This window comes from Egretta garzetta, unplaced genomic scaffold (assembly GCF_000687185.1).
Source record: "Egretta garzetta isolate BGI_Z169 unplaced genomic scaffold, ASM68718v1 scaffold244, whole genome shotgun sequence".
Taxonomy (NCBI): Eukaryota; Metazoa; Chordata; class Aves; order Pelecaniformes; family Ardeidae; genus Egretta; species Egretta garzetta.
This window is the reverse complement of record NW_009259532.1, coordinates 156,377-176,846: the sequence shown is the minus strand read 5'-3', so window position 1 is coordinate 176,846 and position 20,470 is coordinate 156,377. Positions and strand designations below refer to the sequence as shown.

General features: G+C 42.0%; 1 protein-coding gene across 2 annotated transcripts in view; it reads left to right on the top strand.

Moving 5' to 3' along the window:
- Positions 1 to 20,470, top strand: part of HECW1 (HECT, C2 and WW domain containing E3 ubiquitin protein ligase 1) — a 177,320-nt gene that overhangs the window by 151,514 nt on the left and 5,336 nt on the right. For both annotated transcript variants that reach the window (XM_009637624.2, XM_009637623.2), the window contains 5 exons: positions 9,254 to 9,352; positions 10,722 to 10,851; positions 14,664 to 14,810; positions 16,175 to 16,289; positions 17,553 to 17,751. In XM_009637624.2, the coding sequence (XP_009635919.1) occupies positions 9,254 to 9,352; positions 10,722 to 10,851; positions 14,664 to 14,810; positions 16,175 to 16,289; positions 17,553 to 17,751 (690 nt within the window). The remainder of the gene's footprint in view (positions 1 to 9,253; positions 9,353 to 10,721; positions 10,852 to 14,663; positions 14,811 to 16,174; positions 16,290 to 17,552; positions 17,752 to 20,470) is intronic.

Sequence of the window (20,470 nt, the reverse complement as noted above, 5' to 3'; positions counted from 1 at the left end):
GGTGTTCTGTTTTGTTGTGTTTTTACAAAAGTCATCTTTATGGTTTTTTCCCTTGCTTAAGGCCATTTAGTCTTTTGCAACATTGCAGATTAAATTTGCCCAGATATGGGAGGCTTCACATGAAAATCTCTGTAGTGACTCCACCTTGCATGTGGTAAAGGAGAAAAGGGTAAAATCCACACTGTCTCGGAGCATGTGGGCCTGCAGGGAAGCATCAGGGTGGGCAGTGACTGTGTGTTTATTTGTCATGGCAAAAAACTCCCAGGGCGTGATGAATGTCCTCCTATCTCTTGTTCCAGCCACACTGGAATGGCAAGGCTGAGCTGTCACCATGAAGTATTGCTCAGTTGTCTTTGCCCCTCCTTATTTCTCACTACATTTTCTTTAGGCTTTAGTAAGATAAAGAAAAGTCAGTTAGAGCAGGTGCAGAAATTCCCAAGCTAACCTGTTTTATTAGTAAATGCAATTCATACATCAAAAGAAAGACTGCTTGCTGAGCAGAATTGTTTTCAGTAAATCACACAAATTCAGTTTGGGTATTTCTGAGTAGGAAAAAGGCATTTCTCTTTGTGTAGGTCCCTCCCTGGGTTATTTGGAAAGTCAGAAGTTGCATTTGTCCATTGGAAATTATTCTTCATTTCAGTGTGTTACCTTAGTGTTACACTGAAATGCAGAAAAAGGGAAGATTGAAGGTATAAATTGATCTGATTTAAATGTATTTAAAGGGAGAAGGGCAATGTCAGGTTTGTCAGTTTGCCCCAACTTGGGACAGGAATATTTTTCAAAATCTCAATAAAATTATGGAGGATGAGAAAAATCCTGACCTGTCCACCCTCTATGAAAAAAAATGTATTTAAAAACAAGAATACAGAGCCGTAAATTCAGTTATCTTGTGTCTGATTGAAGGAAGATTTTTACATTGTGGCTTATGACTTGTGTTCTGGAAAAGAGAGACCAGAAACTGACATTATTTAATTGTATTGGAAGATTCATAATGGAAAGTTCAAAAATTTTCTCGGACTTCAGAACAGGTCCAGGTCTGCTGCACTCTGCATGCTCCCAGGAGAGGATCGGAGCTGTCAGTTTGCAGTGGTATTAGTAAAAGTTGCAGGTGTTCAGTGATTTGCAAAACAAGACCTAAAATAGACTGTCAGACAATGAATAGCGTGTCTGAATATTAGCACACGGATTTCTGAGTTTACTCAACTGAGGAACCTCATCCCGAGAGGCAGGGATCGTTAGCTGAATTTCAGCACAGCGCAAACCCAAGTGTATGGCTTCTGGACCGGGGGCGGTAAGTCCACATGGCTCTGCACTGCAGATGACCTGTTTGCGGTTAGCTCAAGGATATCTGCATCACGCTTCATCCCATGGTGTAAACATTCCTGGGCGCTTACCAGTGTTTCTGACGAGCAGTCTCTCTCGTGCTTAATTACCCCAGGCAGGCTGGAAAGGATGTGCCTCCTTTGACTAAGTCAGTTATTGCGGCTTCAGTGTTCGCAGTTAGCCATTGAAGGGAAATGTGCAGTCGTTCGGCTTGGGCTTTTATGGCCCTCTTGTCTGGCAGATGACTCTTTTCCCCTGTAGCTTGACTAGTTTGTTTCAACACATGGCAAAGCTATGGAAAGCAAACATAAATCATGCAATGTATAAAACTTCACCAATTCATAGGTTTACAAAGTGCTCCCCCTATCCCCCCCAGCTTTCCAAATGGTTTGACTGAGAAATCAAAATCTCTTGATGAAAATGCTCTTCTGCTGGCTTAAAAAAAGAACCCATATGCATCAGACTGTGTTGATCCGTAAGGAGCTGATCGTAAACTAGAGCTCATTCACAAAATTACATATCATTTTATAGAAGGTAAGAAAGTAAAAACGTCAGATAGGCTAAACAACGAAAATGGAGCTGGGGCTCAGAGGACTATGATTCCATTGCTGTCTCTACCACTTGTTTTCTGGATAACATTAGATAAGTAATTTGAATTCTGGACTTAAGTTTTCTCATTTGTCAGATGAAATACTGGCACTCTTCTCCTCTGTAAGCTTCTTTGAAATCTGCCAGTCATAAATATAGTTTAGGATCTGGGAATCACAAAATGTAGAGGTTTTTAATCTTCTAGCCAGTAGTTCATACCTCAGTCTGTAACTCCTCTGAAGTTACTGGGCAGAAGTGGAGGAGACTTTGCCAACAGTCTTACAGGCCAGTGTGTTTTAGCCATTGTACCAGCCAGAGAAGCTAAACCCTGCAAGCAGCCTGATGTCTGGTGAAGGTTAGTCATGTTTGCACTGCCGTATTTTGCCAGGGGTTCTCCCAGAGGGAGAGTGATGGTACATTATGGTCCACGAGGCTGATAGCTCTGCCAGCAGAGATGGTCCCTCCAGCGCTCCACCACAGTCCTCCTCCAAAACACTACATTCATGGAACTTCTTTGTTATTGGTAAAATGACACGTAGCACAGATTTCTTGTTATAGAGAGACCATCTACTTTATTAATCTCCTTATTAGTTTAAAAACAGAACTGAAAATTGATTCTCCATTTCCTGTGCCCAGAGTCTCTGGTGCTCAGGCAACCCAGGACAGCGAGGCTGGCCTGCCTGCCATGACTCCACGCAGTGGAAGTCCCAGAGTCAGATTTTCTCAGTTCTGTATCTGCAGTAATAACCTGTGACAAGGTTCAGCTGGTGCACAAGGAGCCGATGCAGCTGCCTCAGCGTGGGCCTTAGTAGCTTGGATGGGGTGCTGTGCAAATGCAGCTGTAACTGCTGCTCTGTGTGAGCATTTACCGGGAGCCACTGTGTGCTTAAACTAAGGAGTCCTCCTGAAAGTAGCTGTTGCATAGACTGTGTTTAGAGAAACTTGAGGGGATGCTGTGAATTTCCCTTATCTACATTATCTTTGTCCCTCATTTTTCTGGATAAAGCGGAACAGCCTGCAGCTTTCCTGATAAAAGCCTGCTTTTAGTCTTTTAACCTTTCCTGACAGTTCTTTTGTGGTGGGTATAGCCAGGATATAAGGAAGATGAAAAGGCATTTTGAGTGAAAATGCAACATAGCTAGGTTAGAGACAAGGAAAAGACTTGAAGGATTTGATTAAGTTAAATAAAAAAGCAATAAGGTTTGCATTATCTCATTGTTTTTCAGTTACTGGTAAATTAAGCTTCAGGAATGGTTTGAGGTTTGGTTGCTAATTCAGGGTACATGAGCTCCAGAGATTTACAAGGACATGGATAATTCACGTTTCCATCATGTGTAAGCAATAGCTCTTTTTCATGTGGTTACTCTTTAGTACTGAGAAACAGAAATGTTGTGTTCCATTTGGAGATAGATCCAGAAAATAAAAGTAGAGCAAGCACTTATTGGCGTATCAGTATTGTGCTGGCCTTTTGCAGCAGAAAATTTGTGCACGATTTAGCAGTAAACTGAGAGGCTGACTCACATAAACACGTTCATCATATGAAACTCAGGTGCCCAGCAAAAGTAAAAATATCTCAAGGAAGGCTGGCAAGAGAAAGCTCATGCCTGTAGATCTTCACCTGCAGAGAGTTACCAGTTCAGGTTTTGAAGCCTAGTGGAAGTTTATTTGTACCAGGTTGCTTTTCACTCTGAAAATCAGTTTCCATCCTTTTTTTTTTTTTTTTCTTGTTTAATTTCAGTTCTTGGGTGATGCGCATATATGTCACACATCTCTGAACAGCCTCTTTGTATTTTATGACAATCTGCAAGCAGGCTGCTGGACTGTTCTGCTTCCCGTACACTTTATAATTGGGGCTACTTAAGAAAGGCCAGTGCTTTCTTAAATGAGTGTTACAAATTTCCTTTACAATATAATTAAATCTCATAAGTTTTACAGGAATAGTAAGAAGACAGAGTATTATCAAAGAGGACTACTTCATCTTTCAATGCCTGAATGAAATACCTTGGCTCCAAGTAGAATGTATACCCTATTAAGTCCCAACAACATTTTCAGGGGCTGCAGGGGTAAATCCCTGTGGCCTATAACTCTAGCCTTTCTAAGAGCCATTCCTTTCATGTTAATGACACATGAGCTCATCAGATTTCCTGAACTGAAGAGGCATTGTGCTGGAATGCCACAGCATCCACCTCTCAGCCTGCAGATATGTAAATTTGCCACACCACCAAATGACATGGTAGCAAAGAGGCTGTCTGCAAAGTTCGCAGATGCAAGTCGGATAAACAGAATAGCATTAGCTATCCCAACCTGCTTGGCTAACCTTTCTGACAACAGATCATTTCACATCATCACATTAGTCCATTCAAATATTCTGTAATTTATGTGAGTAGGGGTTAAATATGCATGCCAAAATAAAGGCAGGCATTTGTGAATGAAGGCTGATGGAGGTGTGGATTTGATCCACTGCCAAGGTTTTGTAAAGATGATCTGATCTACTGCTGGGTTATTGCTCTGTAGAGGTAGCTCATTGCAGGACATGTTGGTCATGTCCTGCACTGGGCCAACACAGGGGTATGTGCTACTAGCATATAGACACTCTAGTGCCTATGCCTGACATGCTGCCAGTTTTGCTTAAAATTTGTACTGTATGAGGCCAAACAGAGTTGCTGTAACCATCTGGTCAGCTTTTTTGCAAAATACACATTCTTAGAACTTTCTTGCATTATAAAACAAAACAAAACTGTTCTTTGTTTAAAAAGTGCTAGTGCTGGTGATTCCACCAAAATTCAGAAATCATGAATCAGTACGTTTTCCTCCGTGCATTGTGTGTGTCATCCCCCCCAAAAGCACAAGATTGCAAATCACAGTATTTTAGGCTATAAGAATGGATATTTATTTCCTTTAATCAGTAGTTTCCGGCCTTCACGATGCTCACAAATGTCTTCATAACAATGGAGGTTTTAACTGGCCTTTAAAACAAGCTGTACCACACCCTCTGGAACCCGTGATGCCTGGTTTCTTTCTTACAAATTTGGATTTCACGACTGAATTATCTGTTTTCTAATAAGATGCGTGTTCAGAGTGAAGCCTTTCCCGTGACTGGGCCCTTCTAAATACCTTCTCCTTTCTAGATTCTCTGGTATCTAATAATGGATGAGATTAGGTCCAACCTCTCCCACTGTGGAAGGACTAATAGGGTCTCCAGCTGCATCCACCTGCCAAATACCATTCTCCTTCAGAAGAGCTGCCAAGGGCAGAAATCCTGTGTGGCGGTGCAGCCTCATTTGTTCAGTTTGTCTTTCAGGTGGCCAAAAGTTCATCTGCACGATTAACCAGCCAAAACCTTTAAAACCAGTGCAACAGAATGTGTAAATTTGTCTTACAGATGAAAGCAAGTTTCCTTTCACGAGACTACTGAAAAATTACATTTTCAAATTTGATGTGAACCATATTATATTCATCTCTCTTGAGCCCTTTGAATATTTTTTCACAAGCTACTGCATCAAGAAGGGCACACTTAAACCCAGCTGATGCGTTTGAGTGAGATAGGGTTTGCAAGATTTTCAATATTTTTAATCCCAGCAGGTGCTTCCTCTATTTAGGATTTAAAGTTTCTCATACCACAGCCAATTTAGCCCACAAGGCATGGTTACCAAGGCATCTCCTATAGAATGATAAAAGCTGTTCTTCCCCGTACGCATAGATGACAATTTTGTTGAGGTACATCATTCTCCATCTGCATCCAAAGAGGGACTGTCCTATAAAGTAGAGCTGCATTAGTGCAACCAGTTTAAGAGCAAGCCCTGTAACAAAGAGTCATTATGTGTCCTGCCTTACTCTGCTGCTATATGATAAGGACCAGAGTAAATTAAATTTCCTGTGACTCACTGCAATTGGAGCAAAATTTATTGCTTGGTCGCTGCTACAGCGTATGGGTTTGTCTCTCCCTGTGTACACAGACATGCAGTAAGTATGCAGAGAGTCCCACTAAGGAGAACGAGCCTGTTGTTTTGCAACAGGCTGTTGTGAAAATGGGCTGTTTCATAGGCACCTGCAGCCTCCAGAAGGAAAGGGAGTTAGCTGGGTAGTGTGGAAACTTCTGCAAATGGGTCAAAGAGTCGTGTTGTTAAAAGCCAGAAAGCAGGTGCACACAATGTCCTTTTTGAGTGGACGAACGGTGTCAATAGGCAGGCAAACCAGAGCAGCTCTCCTGCTCGTTAATTCTGTCTCTCGTTCCACCATTTCCTGTTCATTAACTCCCTCCTGCTTTTCCCCTCTCTGCCGGAGCACATTACTCAGACTCAATCATTGTCTCTGAAAGGGAAGGGTGTTGAAAGAAAGAGCCAGAGCAAGACCTCGCGTTCCCCACCTCTCCCAAGCTACCTTTCCTGCTAGAAAGAAATCGAACAAGCATTTTACACTTCCTTGGAAAGATAAATGTAAGTCAGGTTTAAGGAAGGTATGTGCCCTCCAGCTAGGATTTACCTTTGTGCTGTTTATTCTGTCAAGAAAACTTGTTTTTTCTGAAGGGACTGTCTCACCCACCTCCAAATCTCACCCACGCTCTAAATCCTTCAGGAAGAAATAAACACAAAAGTCTGGTTTTGTTTTAACTGACTTTTGTAAGGAGGACAATCTGTTTCTTGTTGCTTTGTGTAAGTTTTGATATATTTTAAGCAGGACTGTTATGCTTGGCTAATAGTGGTGGCAGCTTGATGGACTGTATGGAAACACATGCACATAGACTGTATAGCTGTCCTCTGAGGACAGTAGCAAACACCTTCCTTTTCATGGGTATCCCTTGCCTTACCACAGTCCATGGTTCTCCATGCATTGCTGGACCATAGGGGTGTCGCGTGTGGTCCCAGACCCTGTCCAGAATGGACCAGAGGACCTTCTCTTACACCACTCTTCGGATCAGGGAGTCGGGTATAGTGGGTATCTGCAGAGATAACCAAAACTGTGCACAGGGGAGGAAGGGTTCGTGGGCTAGGGAGCTCACAGGCTTTGGCCACAAAGCACTGTGTCTGCTGGGTTGCTGCGGAGCTGCCAAGAAACATGGTCTGCAGCGTAGCTTTTTTATCTCTTGTATTGACAGGCACCAGGAGTGGCAATGTCTTGTTAATTATTTCATCTCCTTTATCCAGACCAGTTAGTACTGGACTTGTTTTCTTACACAGAACCATTGCAAGGGCTGGGACTATGGAACCACAGTCAGGCCCCCAGCTTGAACGAGCCCTGGTGTGTCCCAGAGGGCTTGCAAGTGCAAGGCCAGACTGATGGAGCACGTAACCTAGAGTTGCTCTGCCCACATTTGCTTAGGCTGACCAACCAGATTTAGTCCTTTCACACAGAAACGCTGCCCATGGCCTTTGGATGGTTTGATAGAGTTCTGCTCTAAGGCACTGGTTCAAATTAAAATTGCCATTAACAGCTGCTATAACATGTGCTTGTGATTGTAAACACCTTGATCTAGGTGCACTACCCTTTTATGTCAGCTTTGCAATTAACGCCCTCAAAGCCATGTAGAGATACAGAAGTGAAACAAGCAGCAAGAAGAAAACCAATGCTGTTCACACATTGCCATTTCTTAGCAGAAACAGCATTCCCAAATCCGTGAGACTTTTCTTGGCAATTTACTTTCAGCTTTACTTTATTCCAAATGGCTCCTGCATGCCCAGCCCTGCATGGTCAAGTAGCCATGGGGTGAGCATTGCAGTGAGGAACACCCAGTGCTTGTGGTATTTTCATTCAGCGTTAGCTTTCAAAATGTATAGGGATAGATGGGGGAGTGGGATGGCAAAGAACAAAACCAAAAAAGCCGACATGCATTATTTAGAACAAACGGACTTGATTATAGATCCTGAAGGTGCTATAAAACTGATGGATTACAGGCTCAGCATTTCTGGGATTTGAGTTGTCTGGCTTCCACTGTGCTTTCATTGTGTCAGCTCCCTCTTTTCATTGCTCTTTGCTGGAAACATTGCACCGGAGCACAAGTGAAGTGAAGCAGGTCCTAACGAGACCCAACAGCTGCCTTTTGTTGCTGCTGTGGAAACAGCTGTAAGGGGGTAATATAATCACTCTTCTGTTACCAGTCAGCTGCATATCATAAGCACCTTTCTTGGATGCAGGGGACCCGGAGGCAGCTCCTGTGGTGATGTAAATGGTAATTGGGCTCATAGCATGCCATTTTGTGCCCCATTTGACATACTAAGCACTTGTTGCTCTGTCCCATGAGGATAAAGTTGACCGAAGAGATATTCTGCGCTGCTTTTATTACAATAAGACTCATGTTTCATTCATATGCAGGAGGGGTCTTTGCACTGGTTCCTGTACTGGAAGGAATGGTGTCTTGGCTTTTTGATCTGTTTCTCATCTTCTGTGCAATCAAACTTTACTGTGATGTCAATCAGCTCAAGCTTGGGATGTTGGGTTTTTCTCTTTTCCTTTTTTACAAATAAGTAAGTTTTGGATGGGTGATGGGGATTGTTTTTACAAAAACAAAAGTCACCTGGACTCACACCAGTTCTGTGTTTTTCTGTCTGAGATTACTGATTTAAAACCATGTTTGATGGAAGATCTAATCAGTCATAGAAGAATCCTAGAAAGAAAAATTTTACAGTTTATCATCGCAGGTCATAGATTGTAATGGGCAGGGCACTATTTGAGTGTCCTTGGAGCAGGACTAGGGGTAGTTGGTCTTAGAAAATAGAAACAAACATGAGAGTATGTAAATACTGAAGACAGCTGAGCATCACCATTAATAAAGTGGTCTGGGGACAACTTGCCTGAGATACTGACTTTAATATGTATCCTTGGTCACAACAGTTAACTTATTTGAACTTCAGTTTCCCCTCTATGAAGTCAATTTGTTAACCTTTTAAAGTACTTTAAAGCCCCACCTTTGAAAGGGTTGTAACCACTCAGAAACTGGATATACTGATTCACCAGCTATCCCTTGCAGCTGTTTTGATAGTATGTTTTCTGCTGAGGTGGAATATTACAGTATTTCAGTAGCTAAATATTGTGTTTGATGGGGTTAGTCTGTATCAGAACGTTCAATTAAAGATCACAGAGGGTGAGTCTTCAGACTTCATCGGTTTGGCACAGGAGAGCATATAACATGCCAGCCGCGTGTATGGATACTGTAGAAGGTGGATCAAGAAGAGATCCATTATTGATCAGAGATGGTGGTGTTGGGTATGTGCTCAGAAAAAAAGAAATAAATTAATAAATGTAAGATACCAAGTCAGAAACAAAGAACAGTTGCTGCCTGTATAAGTTTCTATGCTGAATGTCTTGAGTTACACTTTATTTACCCTGTGTTTTTATATCCCAGGTTCAGGTTCAGCGGACGTATTCTTGGCCTTGCTCTCATTCATCAGTACCTTCTTGATGCTTTCTTCACAAGGCCATTCTACAAAGCGCTACTAAGGCTGTAAGTATAAGCATGCAACCATGCAGAAACGATGATCTTGCAGAGACACAGACCCTTGTGGAGTTGCTTTGAGCGCTCTGACCTTCAAGTCCTTTCCACTGTTGGTTGCTTGGTCTGTGATAGAAAACAAACACATTTTAATTTTTCTTTACTTTCTCCAAGAACTTGCCCTTTACAAATATTGACTGTGTTGATAAAAGTGCATAGTAAGTATGGCATTTAGAACACACATTTAAAAGTACTGACCCATATAGAGTTTACTACTGATGGAAAGTTATTAAACTTCAACTACGTGCAATACTGAAAAGCATCTTTGATGGAACAAAACAACAACAAAAAGAGGAGGGAGGGTCATATTAAGAAAAGTACATAATTTTTCATGCCTCACTGGTGGAGTAGGTTTTCATTCTAAACACAACTCGGGTTAATCAGGAATGCTAATGTAGATATAAACAGTGAATGGTTCTTGTTGGTCTTCTGCCTTTTACACTAGTAAGCAGAAGCTGCCAGTAATATATTACTTTCAATATCAAGTTTATAAGGTTAACATTAATTGACAATCTCTCCTCCTTTAGTTAATAGACTGCAATAAGACAAGGTACATAAAATTTGCAGCAGTAAGAAAAGCTGTAAGTCAAGACTGCAAATACATGATAAAGAGCAGAATAAAGCTTAGCTGAAATAATTTATCATTTAGGATTATTCCAAATCAGCAAAGAGATTTGTCTTAACAGTCCTTTGAGTTCTTTAACTGTATTTAATGTTATTTTTTTAACAATAAGTACTGCTGGGGTCCAAACACTCGTATCTATATTGCTAGTCTGGAAACAGCCTGAAACCTAGAGTGCTCCCTGCATCCTTATTGCCCCTTTAGGGGATTTGAAACCAGACTGCTCGTAACATCCACCTGCCCTTTCAGCAAACAAGGCCAACTCCTTACTAGCAGAAATTTAGGCTGCCTGGTCTGCTTTATGTCGGTCTTGGGTGCTCACCTTGTTGACGACAGATACATGGAAGCAGCCAGGCACAACGTGGTGGGGCCCATCTGGACTGAAGGTAAGCATGTGCTCTGAAGTGCAAGGCATCCTGAAGATTCACATAAAATCAAGCCCCAGGGGTACCTTCCGACAGCAAATAGTGCAGGCAGCCAACAGATTTGGCCTTGAGCCCAGCCATGCAAAGCAGACAGTTGCAGAACTGCTGTAAGAGAGTCTGTGTAACAGGCTTTGATGTTAACAAAACCAAACGAACACTAGCTTTATGTTGGATCTGCGGCATAAATTTGTTCACATTTTTAGTAGTAAGCCATCCTGCCAATAGCCATGGAGTCATATATTCAGCTACATCTCTTTTCTTGCCTCACAATCAGGCCATGTGATTTAAGTGACTTAGAGTACCTGGATGAAGAGTTCCATCAGAGCTTGCAGTGGATGAAGGATAATAACATCACAGATATCCTGGATCTCACCTTCACAGTGAACGAGGAGGTGTTTGGACAGGTGAGCACAGCTATGCAAAACATCTGAAAAGCAAATTTGAAGCTGACAAAGTTGAGCATGATGAACATCCTTCTGTCAGAACAGATCCTTTAGCCTTTCAATAACATTTTCTTCTCCTACCTTCTGCCTCTTTCAAGCCACCTGTTTCAATGCAGATGTTTATTCTTAGGGTGTAAAATATAAAATACCAGCCCCCCTACAGGCCTATTGAGTCACACACTGATGAGCATGAGGAATTCTCTGAAGTGGAGCGCAGCTCTTCTCTCCAGGGTGTAGTTCACACAGATGTGGCATTTGGTGAATGCAAGTAATTTAACTTAAAGCTGATGTGACTGAAAGGGTGGGGGGTTAGGAGGGAAGAAAAGCATTTGGCAGGTGGTGTGAGACCTGGCAACTCTCACCATTATTTTGTCTGATATGTCCCTGTTAGATTCTGTGTCTCTTACTTACCTTGCACCTACTTAATGATTTGGTATGTACAATCATTTATTATGCTTCCTACCACTCAACTCTGCCATAGTCAGACAATTCTCTTTAATCTAGCTGATCTGGGTAACTATACCCTTAAGCAGGGTGCAACCTGGGCTTAAGTGCAGACAGGCAACCAGAACAAGTGTCTCCTGTAGGATTCCTTGGCTTGCACTGAAGACCCGGCGCTCTTTGCTGTTATAGCCTATGCTAGATTGTAACTGCCTCTGGAAAGCCTTGAAGGGACCCAAAGCAATATTCAGACCAAGATTAAGGACCTCCAAGGTGATACTGAAAGACTGAAGAGACTGGAGAACCAAGCTCAACAAGTACTCCAGAAGCTCGAGGGATGGAAGTTAACTTGTGTAAGAAGACACACAGTGTCAAAGGGAGCAGAGAGTTCAGGTGGAATATGCAGAGAGTGGCTCAGCCCTTGAAAATAAAAGCTGACAGGAGGAGTTTGCATAGAGATAGGGGGAGAGTTAGACTGTTTTCTGAGGGGAGGAATTCTGGCCCTGAGAGTAAAGGGGCTGCTCCACTCTAAGCTTGAAAGTAACAGAAAGCAAGCAGGACTTCAGGGATTACTTTCAAAACTGAATTCAGTCTACTTATAGTACAAGGTCTCATGACGGATGAGCAGGGTCAAGAGTGGATGAAATTAAAAGGATGGGGCAGAAGAATTGAAGTAAGCAGCCTCTGTGGGAAAGGTAACACTGTTTTTCCACTGACTTAAATGCAGGAGGTTTTCACGGGCTTTGAGATGAGAGCTTGCATGACATTCAATTGACAGTACGGTGGTTTCCCTGGAAGGTATAGCTGTATGAGTCTAATACGTAAAGACAGACAGAAACATACAGACACATTCACAGAGACAGATGAGACAAGTTTGTATTCATATTGGAAGACTACAAAGATGAATAAGAATCTCAGACTGAATTACCCTGATGCATCTGAAGGTAACGTTTGGCACACTAATTACCTGTTATGCTCTCCCCAAAGAAAAGAGCTAGACAATTACATAGGAGTCTACTGTGGAAGATAAGAGATGGCTCCAAAGAGAATAGAAAAAAATCACAATCTGTCGTAGATACTGTGATATGAAAGCAAAAGAATGCTAAAAGCCAGATTTTTATGCTGGTTCACATGTTGTCTAGTACTTCATTTCATATGGACTAGACGCTAACCTTGCTAGATCTAGTGATGGGGAAAAAAATGGTTCTCACTGTGAATTACGACTGTTGGAATCCAAGAGTCCTAAGTGAAAGTGAGATTTTTTTTTTCCCCCTTCTGAAATTTGCTAAGTGCTGACAGCAAAATAACGAAGAAATCGCAATCACATTTTATGCTCACAGATGGATCCCAGTTGGAAATTCTTGCATGCCAAGAGTATCTGACCACTTAAATGCCATCTGAACGTTGCTTTGCTGGATACATGTGCAAGTGTAGATCACAGTGGGAGCTCTGCTAATATTTGGGAAGTTGGATTTCAAGGGTTGGGTAAGGGAAACAAGAAATAATGGCTCTTTGAAAAGCTGTGCAGTAGGTGGGTTACAGCCATTTTGTCCTGCTTCCACAATGACTTTATTATGGACCAATCACTACTACTTTCATTTTTTCTTTCTTGTCTCATCACTGACATGTATTTAGCTTTTAAACCTTTCAAGCCAAATCCTCTTTCTTGGTACCTTTTTTATTAGTATTCACTACTGAGGAGCTCTAGACTTCTTGCATACTGGAGCCCGTAGCACTACTGCAATAACAAAGATACCATGTCAGACCAAGCGTCACACATTTTTACTGGTGGGGAATGGATGCCAATCTGAGATTTTCACTTGTAAGACTGAGAGAGGTGTCAGTTGCTTGTGACCCTAAGTACTTTCTCCTGCTTTTACCCAATAGAAAGCATTCTTCCAGGCCTGTTTCTGAGCTCTATATCTCTATATGTGGATAGGGGCTGTCTCCCGAGCCCTGGCAATTGCTCTAGTCAAGTAAAAGGAGTGGGCTAGACTGGTTGAAATGTCTCCTTGCTACTCTGAAACGTGATTCTGAATTCTAGCTTGCAGCTGTGGTTAATGCGTCCATGAACAAGAGAGGAAAAATAGGGACAAGTTGTTATGGACTGCCTGCTTCCAATTCTAGATAACTAATCGTACTTGAAATTATATGGATACTGAGAAGTTGAAGAAATCACCGGCATCTCTAGTGTTTGTGGGAAGTCTTGCAGGAGATTTAGAGTATCTGGACTTACAGTCGCACTTCAAGCTAGACAAAGTTTAGTCATTGGTTTTGACAGACGTATCTTAATGCCGCACAGTCTTGAAGAATACATTGTGGCAGCTGGGCTAGAGTCTTACCCTCTGGACACTGCAGCGTTGCTTGTATAATGGGGATGCAGTGATTTACATTTGGGAATGTAACCTGAACCAGCTAAGAATTCCTAACTCATTACATCCAACCTTACTTGTTCTTGCTGTTTCTCAACAAAGCTACAGATTAGATGACTCATCAAGTGTTTCCATAATTCATAATGTTACAACAGGTCCCTCAAGCAAAGTGACCTAAATACTATATATGCTGTGTGCTGTCTGTTGGGCTAATAAATAGATAATAATATAAATAATATGTAAATAATACAAATAATGAGTATGTGTTCATGCAGCTCATTTACTATCTGTGCTAGACATCATTATTCTAGCAGCAGAAAACTGAAGGGGAGTGCAAAACATTCTTTTAAATCCACTGGATTTAATGTGAATATAATTGCAAGATAAATATTATTTTCTGTCACATGTGAGGAGTATGTGCTTGATGGGTAGATTCTAGATTGATTCCTTAAATCCCTTCTCAATCTTAAGCCTTAGTAACCCAAGCCAAATAGATTAACCATTCAAATGCAATGAAATGCTGTAGCTCTTAGTTTAAAAAAAAAAAAAAAAAAAGTTATTTACGGTACGAACACTTCTCGGGTTGGGATGGTTGTTACAAAACTCTGAATCCGACAGTGACTATATTTGTCATCTGTGCAGGGTGCAGGTCTTGTTTAGGTAGTCTGTTGGGAGTATTCATTTTGTGCTAATTTCTTTGGCTATTGGCATTTCCGAGTAAACACTCTTATTAGTACTTGGGGAAGGGTAACACTTGTTGCCTAAGAGACAAGTAGATATCCCTTCCAGCTGGCAAAACAGTCTTCCTATTCCAATACTGTAGTACCTCTCCATCCTGTTGTTTCCCGTACCATTGCTTGGATAATCTAATTGCAAGTTGCAAGCTGGTATGGCCATCAACTTAAATTTGAAACACAATGTCATCCGTATGTTGCCGCGCCATTTATCTTTGTTCTGTAGGTGACAGAGAGAGAGTTGAAATCTGGAGGGGCAAATACAGCAGTGACAGAAAAGAACAAAAAAGAGTACATCGAGAGAATGGTTAAGTGGCGAGTGGAACGAGGAGTGGTTCAGCAAACAGAGGCCCTAGTCCGTGGCTTCTATGAAGTAAGTAACGAAACGATGCTTCCACTGTCTTCCATTCCTCATCTGAATGAGATGTCCCCGTGGTTAAACTATGCTTCATTGGTACCCTAGGAAATAGCTAAACAGACACAGATGGCAAGGAATTGGAGTGCCTGGATCTGTAGAGAGAGGGACCTTGGATGTAGCATGTTTAGCATTAAGAGAGAAAGGAAAGAAATATGTATTCTGAATATGATAAAGCATAACGATCAAGAGTTAAGAAAGATACTGTTTTCCTTTCACATAGTAAGAGAATTAGGCCTTGGCAAATTTTGTTTTACCCTGCTGTGATACAAAAGATGACTGTGACGAATTGTACACTTCAGTGAGGAGCTGGTGTGATACACCGTATTTTCAGGGACTCATTCCAGTAAAGTTGGTCCTAGGGTGCAGTCAGATATTATCTTGCTGGTATTCATGGATGCCACTCCATTGTTGTCCCTGGATTTTGCTATTTTGTCTTTGCTGAAGACCTGGATCTGAGAACACCCTTCTGGCAGAGCTGCTACAAGGACTGTCAAAGACTGGATGAAAACCTGTGGCTTTGCTGACCAACCCGTGTAGTAACCTATTCTTGCCCCCCTTACTACTCATATTCAAACATGTATGTATCTTGCCCTGAAAGGTGTATAATATAAGTAGAAGTTGAGGGCTATCTCACAGAGGAAAACAAATTGAAAGAATGGCAAGCCTGGAAAATGGAACAGCAGAATAGTACTGGTAACTGGTGGCTCCAAGCAGATATGCGCTGACATTTACTGGGGGTGGAAACCAGTGAGGGTGGCTTTGTAGCTGAATAGACTTGGTCAGCCCTTTTCTGTAGAAAGGAGTTGGCTAAGTGACTCCATACGGTTTGCTAAAGTGTGCGTATGGTTTGCCAGCTTTTTCTCCCTGTGAATACTGCAGGCCGTTAGGTTTCACATAATGAAGAACTCAAACCTCAGCTGCATCTTCAGTGGATGAAGACCTGAGGGCACTCCTACACAATTGTAATGAAATTCCAATGCAAAACAAATACAAAATAAATTATCCATATTACAAATCCAGTCTTTGACTATCGAAATCACTTGTCAGAATGAATGTAACAATGTTCTGCACAGATTATGTCCTGTCACTTCTATTGTTTCATTCTGGTCAAATCTCCTGTGTCATTGTTTGCAGCTCAAAACATCAGCAGATTCACTGAAGAAGAGCACAGATTTATCAGCAGAGGAGTGGAAGTTAGCTGTCAGTGTGCAGACTTTGTCAGAATAAAGAGCTGGCCATCAGAGCCATAGGTTTATGAGACACTGCATCTGCTTTATTTCCAGTCTGAAACTGTGCTTACAAGTGGTTTTTTGTTCCAGGTTGTAGACTCCAGGCTTGTCTCTGTTTTTGATGCCAGAGAACTGGAGCTGGTTATAGCTGGCACTGCAGAAATAGATCTCAATGACTGGCGTAACAACACAGAATATCGTGGAGGTAAACTGCCTGCTGATGCTTACTAATATCTTGACTGTTTTCCATCTAAAACATGAAAGACTTGGTCCATCTTTTCCTTCTGTCTTTCCTGAGGGAAGTGCGCTGTTTTGTTCGGGAAGGTTTTGTGAAGAGTAACTCATGAAATAAAATAAGTAAGATCTCTGGTTTGGATCAACAGATGTAATAATACTGAAACTGCTTCTGCAACTTCTATCCAGATTTCACCCACTCAATTCCTGCCGACTTAACAGGAGTTTTGACTATTAAGGACTGAAAAGGATTTGCGGTATTAGATCTAAAAGTTACTTACTCAGATGACTGTGAACGAACTGCTGGCCTCACAGAAAGCAGCATCACAAGCCCTCTTGGCTTCAGCAGGGAGCTGAATTCAAGAGCTGAATTTCATGGTTCCCAATTACATTTCAACAAAACACAGATTTTGCTTAACTGTCTCCTCAGCCTAAACTATGTCAAGTTGGATTTTTTCCCTTCTCTAATGCTTAGCCTAGTTTTGCTTTAAACACTGAGCATGATTTATCCAGTCTGTCTTGGATGATGGATAAATGTGAAATCCAACAGTTCTGCACTGCAAAAGGAAAGTCTCTGAGGTTCACATATCCTCCCCCTGAAATACAAGGTTTAAGTCTTTGCTGCTCACTGCCCAGCCTCTGTGTTACCTTGAAATACGCAGCTTACCACAAGCACAGCTGGTCCCCCAAGTTATTCTCCTCCTCCTTTTTTCTGTTTAGCTATTGAAATAGATTCAGCATGGGTTTAGGCTGGCTTTCACTAGCACAAACCAAGGCACAGAGCCCCTCGGGTGGGAAGTTTGCCAGGGAAGGGCTTGCGGCAGCAAACTCCTCTCCATATGTTGAATGCTACTGCAATCCAAAAGAGAATTTATTTGGGAACCAGAAATTGTTAAGTCGTTAGAACTTGCACTGTGTGGCATATCACAGTTGGTCTTTTATGTCTCATGCAGGTAACCCCGGTTCTTGCCAAGGTAATTGTGAGAGGCCAGTGTACCTCAAATATATATCTTTGAATTTCAGGGTTTCAAATTAATTAGTAATATTATGGTATATGCAGCCAGGACAAGGTGGGGTATGGGACCTACTGCTCATCAAGAATGAGATACGTTGTTAAGTCGGGACCTTTTCAAGTAGGAGGTCTACTGCCCCATGCTAGTGGGAACATATTTTGATGTTACGCTTCCCACTTAGAGGGGTGATTTTAATTTCTCTCTTTTGCTTCTTGGTATAGGTTACCATGATGGACACATAGTAATACGGTGGTTCTGGGCAGCAGTGGAGAGATTTAACAATGAGCAGAGACTTCGGTTGTTGCAATTTGTTACTGGAACATCAAGTGTGCCATACGAGGGCTTTGCAGCTCTCCGAGGGAGCAATGGGCTACGGCGTTTCTGTATAGAGAAATGGGGGAAAATAACCTCCCTCCCAAGGTATGTCCCAACTAGGATACAAAACCAGAAGTGATATGAGAAAGGTGAGCCTGGTACTTTTTTGCATCTCTGCTAGTGAAGGATAATGAATACAGTAAGGACACCTTAAACCAGCAAAGAAACAATTATCCATTTGTTCTGTAATTACGTTCAGAGAAAAGTGTTTTGCTGCCTTTTTGATTTGCAGGCTCAATTTAAGCTACTTCGAATCCTGAGAAATGGTTAAGATAAAGATTTCCATAGGTCCAAACCTAGTTCTCTTATTTTGATTCTGGAACAGATCCAGACCAGCAGGAGGCTGTCAGCTGATTCTGTTCCCTTTACTTCCAGAATACTAGTAAAAATACTTGTGAGTTTACAGAGCCATGAAAGCCAGAATCTGTTTCTGAGTTTTGGCGAGAGACCTGAGCGTAATCTCTTCATTTGCTCTGATGGTTCCACTTTTTCATCACGAGGAAGTTTAGTGAAGGGACTCAGACCATGTGGTCATAATACCCATCTTGTTACATCTAGTTCAGTCAGCCAACTAGGAGCAAATGAGCCATAGTGTCATACAGAGTCAAGAGACTTCACAGTGCTTCCCAAAGGAAACGTCATCTTCCTTTTCAGAACAAAGGGACTGGGGCACAGAGGGGTGGTCTGACTTGCCTAAGGCCACCCAAGGGAGTCATGGCACAGCCAGCTTTGAGTTCTGCTCCATATATTCAGCTTCGAGTTCTGCTCCAGTGCTTTGTTGGTGACCAGCGCTCATCCTTCCTCACTGAAGTGAGTCACCTTTTCTTGAATGTCCTTACAGTTGCCTGAGGCTCTGTCCCATTGATATTACAGAGCATTTTTTGTGGGGCCACATCTCAGCACCTCTGCAATACTTTTACTACGTGACCCTTTTACATAACATTTGCCCCCCAAAGGATGGTTTCTTCCTGCTCTTGTCATTTGCTTTCAGCTGCGGTCTGAAGGAGGCTACTTCCATGGCACAGAGAAAAAATCTCTTCTCACAGACCTTGCAGATATATTCAGGCAATCAGTTAATAATGGGTTTAGTCCAGTTTTATAGTTACTTGCCATCCACATTGTTTATGCAGAAGCACACTATAAGGCATGGCCTTGAACAGACCTCCAAAGTCCTCTGGAGAGGGAGAGTCCAAATATGGTCACCCTCTTAGTACAAGCCTGCTCAAGTCTATCCTTACGCAGCGGGGAGACACAGGAGCTGGACCAGGGCACTATGCCAGCAGACATTCTGAGCTGACATCTTACACTGACTGCCTCTAAAAGTCAGGAAAAGGGAAGTAAGTGTTTTTAAGGCACAATTCATCTCACCTGAATATAGACTTTTAAAATAGCTCAGTTGAATTGCACCTAGTACATATATCCATTGACCATAAAGACTCTGCAGAGACATGAAAGCTAGATGTAGGCACTGAGATTTAAAAACAGATGAAAACATGTAAGGTCAGTGAGATGACTCACGGCCTCTGAGCATCAGCCAGCAATGGGGAAAGAAAGCCCGAGCGCTACAGTTTGCTATGCGTAGGCCTGATCCTCCTTTTGCAGCATATATATAGTGCACTCCTCCTGGGATGGAAGGTGGCAAGAGGGGAGGGTGGACATTGATGCATGCACAGAAAATGCCCTGGGCTGACCCATCAAGTTCTGAAAGGGTAATTGGCCTCTTTCTGCTCCGCTTAACTTTCTTTGTGAACCTAGGCATTACTTATGACCTAGATTCAGTTAGCCCAGAGATATTCACATTAACGACTTTATGTTTGCTGTTCACCAAACTTGTTGCTCTCCCTGAAAGAGGCCTCTTTTCCAGGTGAAAGTTGTTAGCACCTTTTAGAACTCTGAGAGCTCTGCATTCATTTTAGCCAGGGGAAAGAGAAACAACACTTGCTCATGGGGAATAAACACAGCTTGATCACTGTGAGTTATTACCTGCATTTTTATAAAATTATGGGGTGCTGCCAAGTATACACAGTGTTGAGAAATACATAAAACACACAGGCTAAACCTGGAGGCTCCCTAAATCCTTAGTTAAGCAACTAAATAAATGTTATTTTAAACTTTTTTTAAATGCCTGATTATGGATTGCTCGTGTTTATTTAGATTTACTTACTTATTTACTTAGACTTAGAGGCTAAAAAAAGTCATATGTCATATCCTGTAGGCCTTTTGGCCCCTGTGATACAATATGAGTGTAACTAACTTTAGCTGTTTAAAATAAACCACAACAAATTCCCTTGTCCTTCCAACCATTCCTACAATTTCACAGTGAGACTTACCGTTGTTCCACATTTTCAAAGTCCTAGGAAAAAAAAAAAACAAACAGCTTTCTCGTGTCTCAGCAATCATCAGATTTAGTCATTTATGTGCTTAGGTGTGGATTGCACCTCTTAATTACTGGACTTAGTTCTTAGGCCCTGACCCAATAAACGCGATGCTGTAAGAGGTGTTATGGAAGCTTGCATAAAGCTGATGCATTTGGCTTTCCTGACATCCAGGTAGATGGTGGGCCAGTGGGGATGGGTTAGTCCGGCTTTTGGGTTTCCAGCTGCTTTACAAAGTATCAAGATAACTTTTAGCCCTATTAGGAGAGTCCAGGACTCCTGTTTTGTCTCACTTCTGCTCCAGATGGCCAGAATGGTTAGGTGACTCTCCCTTATATCTTGTTCTTACGTTTTGGCAATGGAGCGTGCAAATGCCTTTAGCTTATAGT